This window comes from Myxocyprinus asiaticus, chromosome 15 (genome assembly GCF_019703515.2).
Source record: "Myxocyprinus asiaticus isolate MX2 ecotype Aquarium Trade chromosome 15, UBuf_Myxa_2, whole genome shotgun sequence".
Lineage (NCBI taxonomy): Eukaryota > Metazoa > Chordata > Actinopteri > Cypriniformes > Catostomidae > Myxocyprinus > Myxocyprinus asiaticus.
Window position 1 is genome coordinate 41,851,566 of NC_059358.1, and position 13,180 is coordinate 41,864,745.

The window sequence follows — 13,180 nt, forward strand, 5'->3', positions numbered from 1 at the left end:
TTTGCTTTGTCAGCGCGCAGTTTGGCTTGAATGTTCGCTCAACGTGTAAATGGCTCGTTAGAAATGCATTGTTTCGATTCAAAATGTTTGGTGTGCAAAGGCCTTTAGGGGTTTCTTTTTATTCAAACTAACAGATTTCGATATATTATTATTATTATTTATTTTATTTATTTTTTGTTAAATGAAGGTCTCAATTAAAACTGACAAAGAAAACTTTTAACATGCCTTCATTTATATTTGCTACTTTTCAAATGCCTTTAATGTACAGATTTGTATTGTTTCAGCCTTGTCCCAGACCCAGAATTTCAATGTTAAATGATAAAAATCCATTATAAAAATGTAAATTATTCAAGTTAAATGTCACTTGTGAGTATTTTTATGGTGCCTCATTTCCAATCAAGCTGTAATTTTGGCAAATTATGCAAAAAGTGTGAAAATATTATTTACTTGTGTGCATTTAGGATACCTAAAATGTCAGCTATGAAATTAGCCTTAGCGAGACAAAAGAATCGGCCATTTTATTTTTAAAAAAAATAAAATTTCCGTCAGCATCATTTCTAGCACAGAATTCTATTAAATGCACGGGTGTTTCACCAAACATTATTACATACCCTTAATAGATGTACAACTTGCATAATTCCGGTAGTCAAACAGCAATGTCAAATGTAAATCAAGTCAAATCAAGCAAGCAAAAAAAAAAGAAAGTGCCATTACATATCTTTAATGACCATTTACACTTTTGGTAATTAAGTAATTATAAAAAAGATAATTTTTGCAATTTTGCCATTTTTGTTACACTATTCATAAGAGAAAGGTTGAGGAATACCCACAGAGGTGTGGGCATAACTCCAAAAATGGATGAGGGACTGGGGATGTAATGGTTCCTGGGTCACTAAAGACCCGATATATGCATTTAAAGGAATGTTCCGGGTTCAATAAAAGTTAGGGTCAATCGACAGCATTTGTGGTATAATGTTGATTACCATAGAAAATAATTTTGACTCATCCTTTGTTTATTTAAATATCAAGGTCACAATGTTTCAAAAGAATAGCCACAATGGATATGTATTTAAACATTAGTGTGATAAAATCACTTAAAAACCTTTTCTGTGTAAAGTTATAGCCAATTTAAAAAAAAAGTTACCATGACCATGTCATGTCAGCAAACCCCCAAACCCTAAAATTACTGTAGAAATGATAATTTAAACAATTTTGCAACTCAAAGAATACATGAGTTTTAACAGAAGACATTTCTGCCTTTAAACACTTCAAAAAAAAAATTTTTAAGAAAAGGAGGAACGAATCGAAATAAATTTTTGTGGAAATCAACATTATGCTACAAATGCTGTCGATTGAGAAAAAAATGACAAAAATGACATAAATCTCTTGTGATGCATGTACAGTGCATTCAGACCCTTTCATTTTTGTTCACATTTTATGTTACAGCCTTATGTTAAAATGCATTAAATGATTTTTTTTTCACATCAATCTACACACCAAACCCCATAATGACAAAGCAAAAACCAGATTTTTGATAACTTAAAAAGAAAAAACTGAAATATCACATTGACATAAGTATTCAGACCCTTAACTCAGTACTTCGTTGAAGCAACTTTGGCAGCGATTACAGCCTCAAATCTTTTTGGGTATGATGCGACAAGCTTTGCACACCTGGATTTGGGGATTTTCTGTGATTCTTCTCTGCAGATCCTCTCAAGCTCCATCAGGTTGGATGGGGACCGTCGGTGGACAGCCATTTTCAGGTCTCTCCAGAGATGTTCTATTGGGTTCAAGTCTGGGCTCTGGCTGGGTCACTCAAGCACATTCACAGAGTTGTCCCTAAGCCTTGTATTGTCCTGGCTGTGTGCTTAGGGTCATTGTCCTCTTGGAAGGTGAACCTTCTGCCTAGTCTGAGATCCTGAGCACTCTGGAACAGGTTTTCATTAAGGATATCTCTGTATTTTGCTGCGTACAGCTTTCCTTCAACCCTGACCAGTCCCCCAGTCCCTGCCGCTGAAAAACACCCCCACAGCATAATGCTACCACCACCATGCTTCACCGTTGGGATCCTCCAGATATGACACTTGCAATTGAGGCAAAACAGTTCAATCTTCATTTCATTAGACCAGAGAATCTTGTTTCTCACAGTCTGAGTCCTTTAGGTTCTATTTTGAGTCTTGCACTGAGGAGAGGCTTCCGTCTGGCCACACTGCCATAAAGCCCAGATTGGTGGAGTGTTGCAGTGATGGCTGTCCTTCTGCAAGTTTCTCCCATCTCACATGCTCTCTGGAGCTCCACCAGAGTGACCATCAGGTTCTTGGTCATCTCTCTTACCAAAGCCCTTCTCCCCCGATTGCTCAGTTTGGCCGGATGGTCAGCTCCAGGAAGAGTCCTGATTGATCCAAATTTCTTCCATTTAAGAATTATGGAGGCCACTGTGCTCTTGGGAACATGCAATGCAACCAAAAAAATGTAATAGCTTTCCCCATATCAGTGCCTCAACACAATCCTGTCTCTGAGCTCTGCAGGCAGTTCCTTTGACCTCATGGCTTGGTTTTTGCTCTGATATGCATTTTCAGCTGTGAGACCTTATTTAGACAGGTGTGTGCCTTTCCAGATCATGTCCAATCAATGGAATTTGCCACAGGTGGACTCCAATCAAAATGTAGAAACATCTCAAAGATGATCCAGAGAAATGGGATGTTCCTGAGCTAAATTTCAAGTGTTATAGCAAAGGGTCTGAATACTTATGTCAATGTATATTTCCATCTTTTCTTTTTAATACATTTGCAAATGTATCAAAAATCTGGTTTTTGCTTCGTCAGTATGGGGTACGGAGAGTAGATTGATGTGAAAATGAAATAATTTAAAGCATTTTAACATAAGACTGCAACATAACAAAATGTGAAAAAATGAAGGGGTCTGAATACTTTCTGAATACACTGTACATGCATTGTTGGAAATTGTTAAAAGAAAAATGAAAATGCAATGTTTTGATAGCGCTGCAGAGCCACAGTTTTTCCACTGTCTTATCATTGTCTGCATATTAAGAAGGGACAGAAAAATACATTTTAAAAATGAAAAAAAAAAGAGGAGGAATGTAATATTCAAAGGCAGGTGATGGGCATTTCAAAGAGAATACAGTGTTTACTGGCCACTGTCTGTAATCCATTTCACAGAAAGCAATTTCAAGCAGATTGCAGGGAGACGGAGCAACAGCATGGATGTGACCGAGTGGACTGCAGTGGCACAACGTTACGCCTGTGTGTGCGTCACTCCTGCGGACAGTCATATGCACGCCGGCTCCACGCATTGACCCGTGCTCACTATAACAGCACTGACGCCGAGAATGAGAGTGGCATGAAGAAAACAAACCTTTCTAACGAGATGGTGCAGAAAATAATTATCCCTCACAAAGGTCAACACCTCTGACGTCAATGAAAAATAAAAGCCAGGTTTAAAAAAAACATGAAAAAAGCAAGAGACATACTGGGGTCGAAAATCTGTGTTTATATCAAAACATCACAGAGTGGCTCTATAACTGTATGGCATTTCTGTCCAAAACGAGTGGCAAACAGCAGAGGTTTCTTTTATTTTTTATCATTACCATAAAGTCATTCCTCTTCTTTAACCGTATATGCTACTCTACAGCGGCATACTTTAACCATTTAGGGAACCTGTAGAGGATGTTTTGTTCAATTTGAATCTACTTAATTTATTCTTGCATAATTGATCAAGCTCATCAAAATTAATGACAAAGACGTCATTATGGTCAAATGCAGAGACTTTAATTGCCCTCATTGTTTTTTATTGAAAGTGCATTTCAAAATTGGTTCAGGATTTTTAAAAGAACAGAAAATAGAACAATCAAAATCAAAATAATGGCCCTGTACAAATTCAAGTCGGTCATCAATATTAATCAGGTGATTATTGACCAAATTAAAACCAGCAGCATATGTTGATATGAAAAATTGATGGTTTATTTAGAATTACATACATGTTGTATAAAGTATATAATAAATTCTTCTGTGTGAAATATATAGAAATGCCCACCAAAATCAATGAAATCTGAAAAAGTAAAGCATGTTTAGTGCATTATATTTATTGGTTCAATCATAATATGTCAAATGTGAGTTCTCTTGTTTTGAACTGAAAACAAAACAGAAGTGCAAAAATGTCCTTTTTTATATGTATTTATCTTTTTATATTGTTTTTATCTTTCATTGTGGAGCTCATAAAATTTTGGCTCATCATGTGTTCAACAGATACAGTCCTTGTTCAATGGAAATTATTAATTGTTAGAACAATAAAATAGCTTGAGTTCTTCTTTGCTATTTCTTTAAAGCATAATTCCTAAGCAAATATCGATTCGATGCCGGTACCTGTTTAAATTTTTTTGTTGAAAACGGTATCGACAAAAGATTTTGATATCGGTGCATCCTAAATGAATTTCATATTAGCACACATTACCAAGACAGCACAGATTATTTATAAATGGGGAAAAAAAAAAAAAAAAAAAAAAATCTACATTTAATACAGCTTTTAAGGTGCAAGATAACACATTAATATCTCATTTTTAATTTTAAATGTTTTATTTATCAGTGCAAACATAACTTTTGACATGAACTAGGTCTTTTAATCACATTACTCCAGATATAATATAATAGATATACAGTTGTGCTCAGAAGTTTGCATACACTTGGAGAATTGGTAATATACAGTTGTGCTCAGAAGTCTGCATACCCACACGCTCTATCACCTTTTGTTTTGTATCTGGATCTTGGAACAGCCAACAGTTCACACCAAGAAGATCTAAGTGGTTTAATTATTTCGTAAGGTCTTAAAAGTTCTGCTAAATAATCTGGCGCCAAATCATGTAATGTATTATATACAGTTGTGCTCAAAAGTTTGCATACCCTGGCATAAACTGTGAAATATTTGGCATTGATTTTGAAAATATGACTGATCAGGCAAAAAAAAAAAAAGTATTTTATTTAAGGATATTGATCATATGTAGCCATTTATTATCGCATAGTTGTTTGGCTCCTTTTTAAATCATAATGATAACAGAAATCACCCAAATAGCCCTGATCAAAAGTTTACATACCCTTGAATGTTTGGCCTTGTTACAGACACACAAGGTGACACACACAGGTTTAAATGGCAATTAAAGATTAATTTCCCACACCTGTGGCTTTTTAAATTGCAATTAGTGTCTGTGTATAAATAGTCAATGAGTTTGTTAGTTCTCATGTGGTTGCACTGAGCAGGCTAGATACTGAGCCATGTGGAGCAGAAAAGAACGGTCAAAAGACCTGCGTAACAAGGTAATGGAACTTTATAAAGATGGAAAAGGATATAAAAAGATATCCAAAGCCTTGAAAATGCCAGTCAGTACTGTTCAATCACTTATTAAGAAGTGGAAAATTCGGGGTTCTCTTGATACCAAGCCAAGGTCAGGTAGACCAAGAAAGATTTCAGCCAAAACTGCCAGAAGAATTGTTCAGGATACAAAGAAAAACCCACAGGTAACCTCAGGAGAAAAACAGGCTGCTCTGGAAAAAGACGGTGTGGTTGTTTCAAGGAGCACAATACGACAATACTTGAACAAAGATGAGCTGCATGGTCGAGTTGCCAGAAAGAAGCCTTTACTGTGCCAATGCCACAAAAAAGCCCGGTTACAATATGCCCGACAACACCTTGACACACCTCACAGCTTCTGGCACACTGTAATTTGGAGTGACGAGACCAAAAGAGAGCTTTATGGTCACAACCATAAGTGCTATGTTTGGAGAGGGGTCAACAAGGCCTATAGTGAAAAGAATACCATCCCCACTGTGAAACATGGTGGTGGCTCACTCAAATACTGACAGACAATTTGCATTCTTCTGCACGAAAGCTGCGCATGGGATCCTCTTGGACATTCCAGCACGACAATGACCCTAAGCACAAGGTCAAGTTGACCCTCCAGTGGTTACAGCAGAAAAGGTTTAGGTTCTGGAGTGGCCATCACAATCTCCTGACCTTAATGTCATTGAGCCACTCTGGGGAGATCTCAAACGTGCGGTACATGTAAGACAACTAAAGACTTTGCATGACCAGGAAGCATTTTGCCAAGACGAATGGGCAGCTATACCACCTGCAAGAACTCGGGGCCTCACAGACAACTATTACAAAAGACTGCACGCTGTCATTGATGCTAAAGGGGGCAATAAACAGTATTAAGAACTAAGGGTATGCAGACTTTTGAACAGGGGTCATTTCATTTTTTTTCTTTGTTGCCATGTTTTGTTTTATGATTGTTCCATTCTGTCTGCCAGTATTTTCTGATAACATGCTGCATTCATCTTGCCATCAATTTTCACAAGATTGCCTTTAGAGCTCACACACCCCCCAAAACATCCACCACCATGCTTCACTGTGGGGATAGTATTCTTTTTAATATAGGCCTTGTTGACCCCTCTCCAAACATAGAACTTATGGTTGTGACCATAAAGCTCTATTTTGATCTCGTCACTCCAAATTACAGTGTGCCAGAAGCTGTGAGGTGTGTCAAGGTGTTGTCGGGCATATTGTAACCAGGCTTTTTTGTGGCATTGGCGCAGTAAAGGTTCTTTCTGTCAACTCGACAATACAGCTTATTTTTGTTCAAGTATCGTCGTATTGTGCTCCTTGAAACAACCACACCGTCTTTTTCCAGAGCAGCCTGTATTTCTCCTGAGGTTACCTGTGGGTTTTTCTTTGTATCCCGAACAATTCTTCTGGCAGTTGTGGCTGAAATCTTTCTTGGTCTACCTGACCTTGGCTTGGTATCAAGAAATCCCCGAATTTTCCACTTCTTAATAAGTGATTGAACAGTACTGACTGGCATTTTCAAGGCTTTGGATATCTTTTTATATCCTTTTCCATCTTTATAAAGTTCCATTACCTTGTTACGCAGGTCTTTTGACCGTTCTTTTCTGCTCCCCATGGCTCAGTATCTAGCCTGCTCAGTGCATCCATGTGAGTGCTAACAAACTCATTGACTATTTATACACAGACACTAACTGCAATTTTAAAAACCACAGGTGTGGGAAATTATCCTTTAATTGCCATTTAAACCTGTGTGTGTCTGTAACGAGGCCAAACATTCAAGGGTATGTAAACTTTTGATCAGGGCCATTTGGGTGATTTCTGTTATCATTATGATTTAAAAAGGAGTCAGACAACTATGTGATGATAAATGGCTTCATATTATCAGTCATATTTTCAAAATCAATGCCAAAATTCAAAATTTCTGCCAGGATATGCAAACTTTTGAGCACAACTGTATATAATACATTACATGATTTGGCGCCAGATTATTTAGCAGAACTTTTAAGACCTTACGAAACAATTAAACCTCTAAGATCTTCTTGGTGTGAACTGTTGGCTGTTCCAAGATCCAGATACAAAACAAAAGGTGATAGAGCGTGTGACGAGGAGGAGGGCATGGCCGGGACATAACGATGGACGCCCGGCGCTGAATCAGCCCAATCAGCGGGAGAGGGATAAAGAGGAGGCGGGGACGGCATTGCGAGAGAGAGAAGCATGTGTTGTGTGTGTGCATCTTTGTTTTGTTTATGTTGGAAAGCAGTTTATGTTATGTTTAATTTCCTTTGTGGCATTAAAAGTTTATGTGGATTGTTCAGCCGGTTCCCGCCTCCTCCTTGCCCATCCTGTAAATACGTTACAGAGCGTTTGTAGTGAAAGCCCCACGATTATGGAACAGCCTGCCCTGGGACATCAGATCTGCTGAATCTGTGACTGTTTTTTAGTCTTGTTTTAAAAACTAATTTGTGTAGACTTGCTTTTATTACTATGTAAATGAGTTGTGTGTTTTGATTTATGTTTTGTGAAGCACTGTGTGCTAAATTGCTAAAAGGTGCTATAAAAATAAATAAAATAAAAATTGTTCATTGTTAGTTCATGTTAGTACATTAATGTTAACAAATACAACTTTTGATTTTAAAATGTATTAGTAAATGTTGAAATTAACATTAACTAAGATTGATAAATGCTTAATAAATATTGTTCATTGTTAATACATGATAACTAATGTTGTTAACTAATGTTAACAAATGGAACCTTATTGTAAAGTGTTACCATTATTATTATTATATGTCATTATAATATCGAAAGACATAATATACACACAAATTATATATATAAACTGCATACATACACTGGCAGCCAAAAGTTTGGAATAATGTACATATTTTGCTCTTATGGAAAGAAATTGGTACTTTTATTCACCAAAATGGCATTCAACTGATCACAATGTATAGTCAGGACATTAATAATATGAAAAATTACTATTAGTTTGATAAACTACTTCAAAGAGTTCTCATCAAAAAATCCTCCACGTGCAGCAATGACAGCTTTGCAGATCCTTGGCATTCTAGCTGTCAGTTTGTCCAGATACTCAGGTGACATTTCACCCCACACTTCCTGTAGCACTTGCAATAGATGTGGCCGTCTTGTCGGCACTTCTCACGCACCTTACAGTCTAGCTGATCCCACAAAAGCTCAATGGGGTTAAGATCCATAACACTCTTTTCCAATTATCTGTTGTCCAATGTCTGTTTCTTTGCCCACTCTAACCTTTTCTTTTTGTCTTTCTGTTTCAAAAGTGGCTTTTTCTTTGCAATTCTTCCCATAAGTCCTGCACCCCTGAATTACAAATGGTGCAATGAAATTTCATTCTGTTTGATGTTTTATTTTAAAACACTGGAACTCAAAATCAATTATTGTTAGGTGGCATTGGTTTTATGTTGGGAAATAAAAAAAATAAAAATCTGAAATATCTTGCTTGCATAAGTATTCAACCCCTGTTCTGTGGAAGCTGCCAGGTTACACCGATGAAAGAAATTGCCCTAACGAGGACACACTTACTTTACCATTGGCATCCACCTGTGAATCATTAAAGTTGCAATCACATTTTCTGGATAAAAAAACCCATTGTTGAAGGATCTTTGGTCAGGCTGTGAATCTGAAGGAAAATGAAGACCAAAGAGCATTCCACAAAAGTTAGAGATAAAGTAATAAAAATACATTAGGGAAAGGGTACAAAATAATATCCAAATGTTTGAATATCCCAGTGAGCACAGGTGGATCAATAATCAGGAAGTGGAAACTGAACCACACCACCCAGGCACTGCCAAGAAAGGCCGTCCCTCAAAACTCAGCGCTCTAACAAAAAGGAGACTTGTGAGAGAAGCCAGAGAGAGGCCAACAATCACTTTGAAGGAGCTACAGAGTTCAGTGGCTGGGAGTGGAATAATGGTGCACCAGTCAACCATATCAAGAGCACTGCACAACGCTGGCCTGTATGGGAGGGTGGCAAGAAAGAAGCCGTTACTCAAAAAGTACCATTTGAAAGCACGTCTGGAGTTTGCCAGAAAGCATGTGAGTGACCCAGCTGCGATGTGGGAGAAGGTTTTGTGGTCAGATGAGACCAAGATAGAGCTTTCTGGCCAAAACTCAAAGTGCTATGTGTGGCGCAAACCTAACGCTTCCTATGCCTCAAGACACACCATCCCTACAGTGAAATATGGTGGTGGAAGCATCTTGCTGTGGGGATGCTTCTCATCAGCAGGTTCTGGGCATCTTGTTAGAATTGCAAAATATAGGGAAATACTGCAAGAGAACCTGCTTCAATCTGCTAAAAAACTGAAGCTTGGGAGGAAATTCACCTTTCAGCAGCACAATGATCCCAAGTACAAGGCAAAAGCAACACTGGAGTGGCTCAAGAACAAAAAGATAAATGTCCTACAGTGGCCCAGTCAAAGTCCTGATCTCAATCCTATTGAGAATCTGTGGCACTATTTGAAAATTGCAGTCCACAAGCGTCACCCAACCAACCTGAACAACCTGAAGCAAATCTGCCGAGAAGAATGGGCCAAAATCACTTAGTAACTGTGTATATATATATATATATATATATATATATATATATATATATATATATATATATATATATATATATATATATATATATATATGAAGGTTGAATGCTTAATTCTGATTGGTTGACGGACGTTCTAAGGTGTGCAATTATTTTCAAAGTAAATGCACAGCTATGAAGTAGTTCCAGGTCTTGACCAGATAACGGTTCCATATCACTTTGGAAATTATTCAAATTATTTCAGTTATTTTAAAGAGCCCTACAGGCTACCACAACAAAATAACCAATTAAAACAAAGACATTGGTTAAGTACATCGGATAAGAATGATAAACTATGTCTAACATATCCTAAATTTACTTCAATTTCGATTAAAAAGCATCCTTGGGCTCCCTCACTTTCTCTCTCGTCTCACCCACCCACCCACCCACCCACACACACACACACACACCCACCCACACACCCACACACCCACACACACACACACACACACACACACACACACACACACACACACACACACACACACACACACACACACACACACACACACACACACACACACACACACACACACACACGGAGACTCGAGTAGCGACCAACAAATAGAGCCGCACCTCCGACGACTTGATCAATACAACAGTTTCTATTATCTGAAATCACTCTTAATATGTGAAACTTTTTATGTATCAGTGTATTTCACCCTAATCAGCCTCACATAACTCTAGTAGAAAGCACTGCGCTAACCCTCTCCCTCTCTTTCGCTCTCACACAAACTCTCTAGGGAGCAAAGTGAGCACAACCTGAGGTGGTAATGCAGTCACAACGTGGGTGTGCATTATTTTTCAAAAATTTTACGGTCCATCATCAATTATTCCGCTTATACCACGGTTACCACACCTTATGACATCGTTCAGTGTTTATCTCAAGACATTTTCTGGTTTACATTCCTAAAACACTCTTGTGAATGGAAATAATTTCTTCCAACACGAATTGAGCATCTTGCACTGATACAGCTCAAGCTTTCGTTGCTAGTTCAGAAACATCACTTTAGAACTAGCAACGGAGGATTGCTATACAAAAGTATACAGCGGAGCACACTGCACAGAATACTGCATGCTACAATGCAATGTGCTCGACCATCCATTTACAGTGTGACAAATGACACCACTCTTTCAGTATGCAATGAGATGAGGTCATGTGACAACAATGTGACATACTACTGTTTAAATCATTCATGTTTGAATAATGCACACTGTTTGTTTTTTTACAGTATATAGTGTATACTGTGCATTATTCAGTAATCAGCAAGCATTCCACCCAGAACAAGAATTACACGTGACTCTGCTGCCATCTAGTGTCACAACACAGAACTGAGCTTAGGAAATTTCACCTCAAATGACCTATAAGCAGAAATGACTGTATATACTCACCATATTTATCTCGGAGGCCAACTGTGCATCGGAATACTCCACCAAAAGCCACATCTTCTCCAAATATTACTACGGGAGACAGACATGTTTATATTATACCAGCTGAAGCAATCAAGAGTATTGCAAATTATGAAAAAAAAAAAAAAATTTCCAAGTGTTGAGACTACTGTGCAGCATACTGCCCAAAAAATGTTCACTATAAGGTACATATTTCTTACATTACTGATCGCTTGACTAAGCCCCGCCCCCTTGGTTACTGTTGCTTGCTTGGACAAGCTGTACAGAATTTCATTAAAATGTGCTCATACAGTAGCTTAACCATTTTTAAATTATGCAGTAACATGATCAATAATTGTGGAGACAGCAAATCAGAATTGAGACAAATGTTTAAAAAGAGTAAAGCCTCATTTGATAGTGATTGCACACCTGATAAAATTAGTGCAGTGAACAGAACTGTTCCTTATGTTTCAACAACACTCACTATAGTACTGTGAACTCTGTAGTTATCATCACCTCTACTATGACCCGAATCAATACTGTATGGACATGAATTAACAGCAAGTACAACGGCTGACACACAGTTTAATCCACAGCATGTACTTTTCAAAATTAATTTACAGATCCAGAAAAGTGCCCTGTATCCTAAGTGCCCCGGTAATGTTGATTAACCTTATAATTGAAAAATGGATATTTCATTAAAAAAAACAACAAACAGATAAAACATCTGCTAATACCTGCGGTGGGATCACTTTCAAGAGTGTTATCCAAGGCACTGGTTACAGACTGGAATAAATTCATCTTCTGTGTGGGGCCTGCAAATAATTTACATTAAAGGGAGGATTTTGCAAAGACTTAAAGGGTTAGTTCACCCAAAAATATAAATTCTCTCATCATTTACTCACACTCATGCCATCCCAGATGAGTTCTGCAGAACACAAATGAAGATTATTAGAAGAATATCTCAGCTCTGTAGGCCCTTACAGTGAAAGAGTATGGTGACCAGACCTTTGAAGCACCTAAAAGCAAATAAACGCAGCATAAAAGTAATCTACATGACTCACCATACGACTCCAGTGGTTTAATCAATGTCTTGCGATACGATCCAATCGGTTTTGGATGAGAACAGAGCAAAATATGTCATTTTTCACTGTACATTTTGCCACTGCACGATCATGATTTCAAGTAGGGCTGCACAATTAATCAAATAAATAATCAAGATTACAAATACAGCCACCAAAATTAACTAATCGTGAAAAGGGTCAATTATAGCACTCCATGTAGGCCTACTCATGTTGCGTCAAAATATTCTATACATTTTCTATTTAACGTATATTTTTGACCAATCATAGACTGTCTGTTGCTCATTTCCGTCTATAATAACTTATTCAAAATTTAAATAACAGCTTTGTTTGTTAAGGGCCAATGTGAAGTTGACCATTTAGGCAGTTAATCTTGATTTACTAAAGTATAAAACAACAATAAAGTCATTCAGGAAAACAGTTCTCAGCTTGCTTTGGATGTGTTGTGTACATAAAGAATACAAGTGTTTTAATGTAAATTCTATTATTTTGAAATTAATCGCAATTACAAAATCAGGGGAAATAATCAACAATTATGAGTTTGTCATTATCATGCAGCCCTAATTTCAAGCACAATTACACTTCCTAGTGCTTGACACAAGCGCTGCTGATGTTAAGATTTATAGTGAAACCAGGTCTCCTAAGCAACCAAATTGGCCCGGTTGCTAGGGAGGGTAGAGTCACATGGGGCAACCTCCTCGTGGTCACGATTAGTGGTTTTCGTTCTCATTGGGGCGTGTGGTAA

At 37.6% G+C, this 13,180-nt stretch overlaps 1 protein-coding gene across 1 annotated transcript in view; it reads right to left on the minus strand.

The window, feature by feature from the left end:
- LOC127452639 (2-oxoisovalerate dehydrogenase subunit beta, mitochondrial-like) overlaps positions 1 to 13,180 on the minus strand; it is a 103,816-nt gene that overhangs the window by 89,619 nt on the left and 1,017 nt on the right. The window contains exons 2-3 of the mRNA XM_051718268.1: positions 12,091 to 12,168; positions 11,357 to 11,425 (exon numbers count right to left, since the gene is read on the minus strand). Coding sequence (XP_051574228.1) covers positions 11,357 to 11,425; positions 12,091 to 12,168 — 147 coding nt within the window. The remainder of the gene's footprint in view (positions 1 to 11,356; positions 11,426 to 12,090; positions 12,169 to 13,180) is intronic.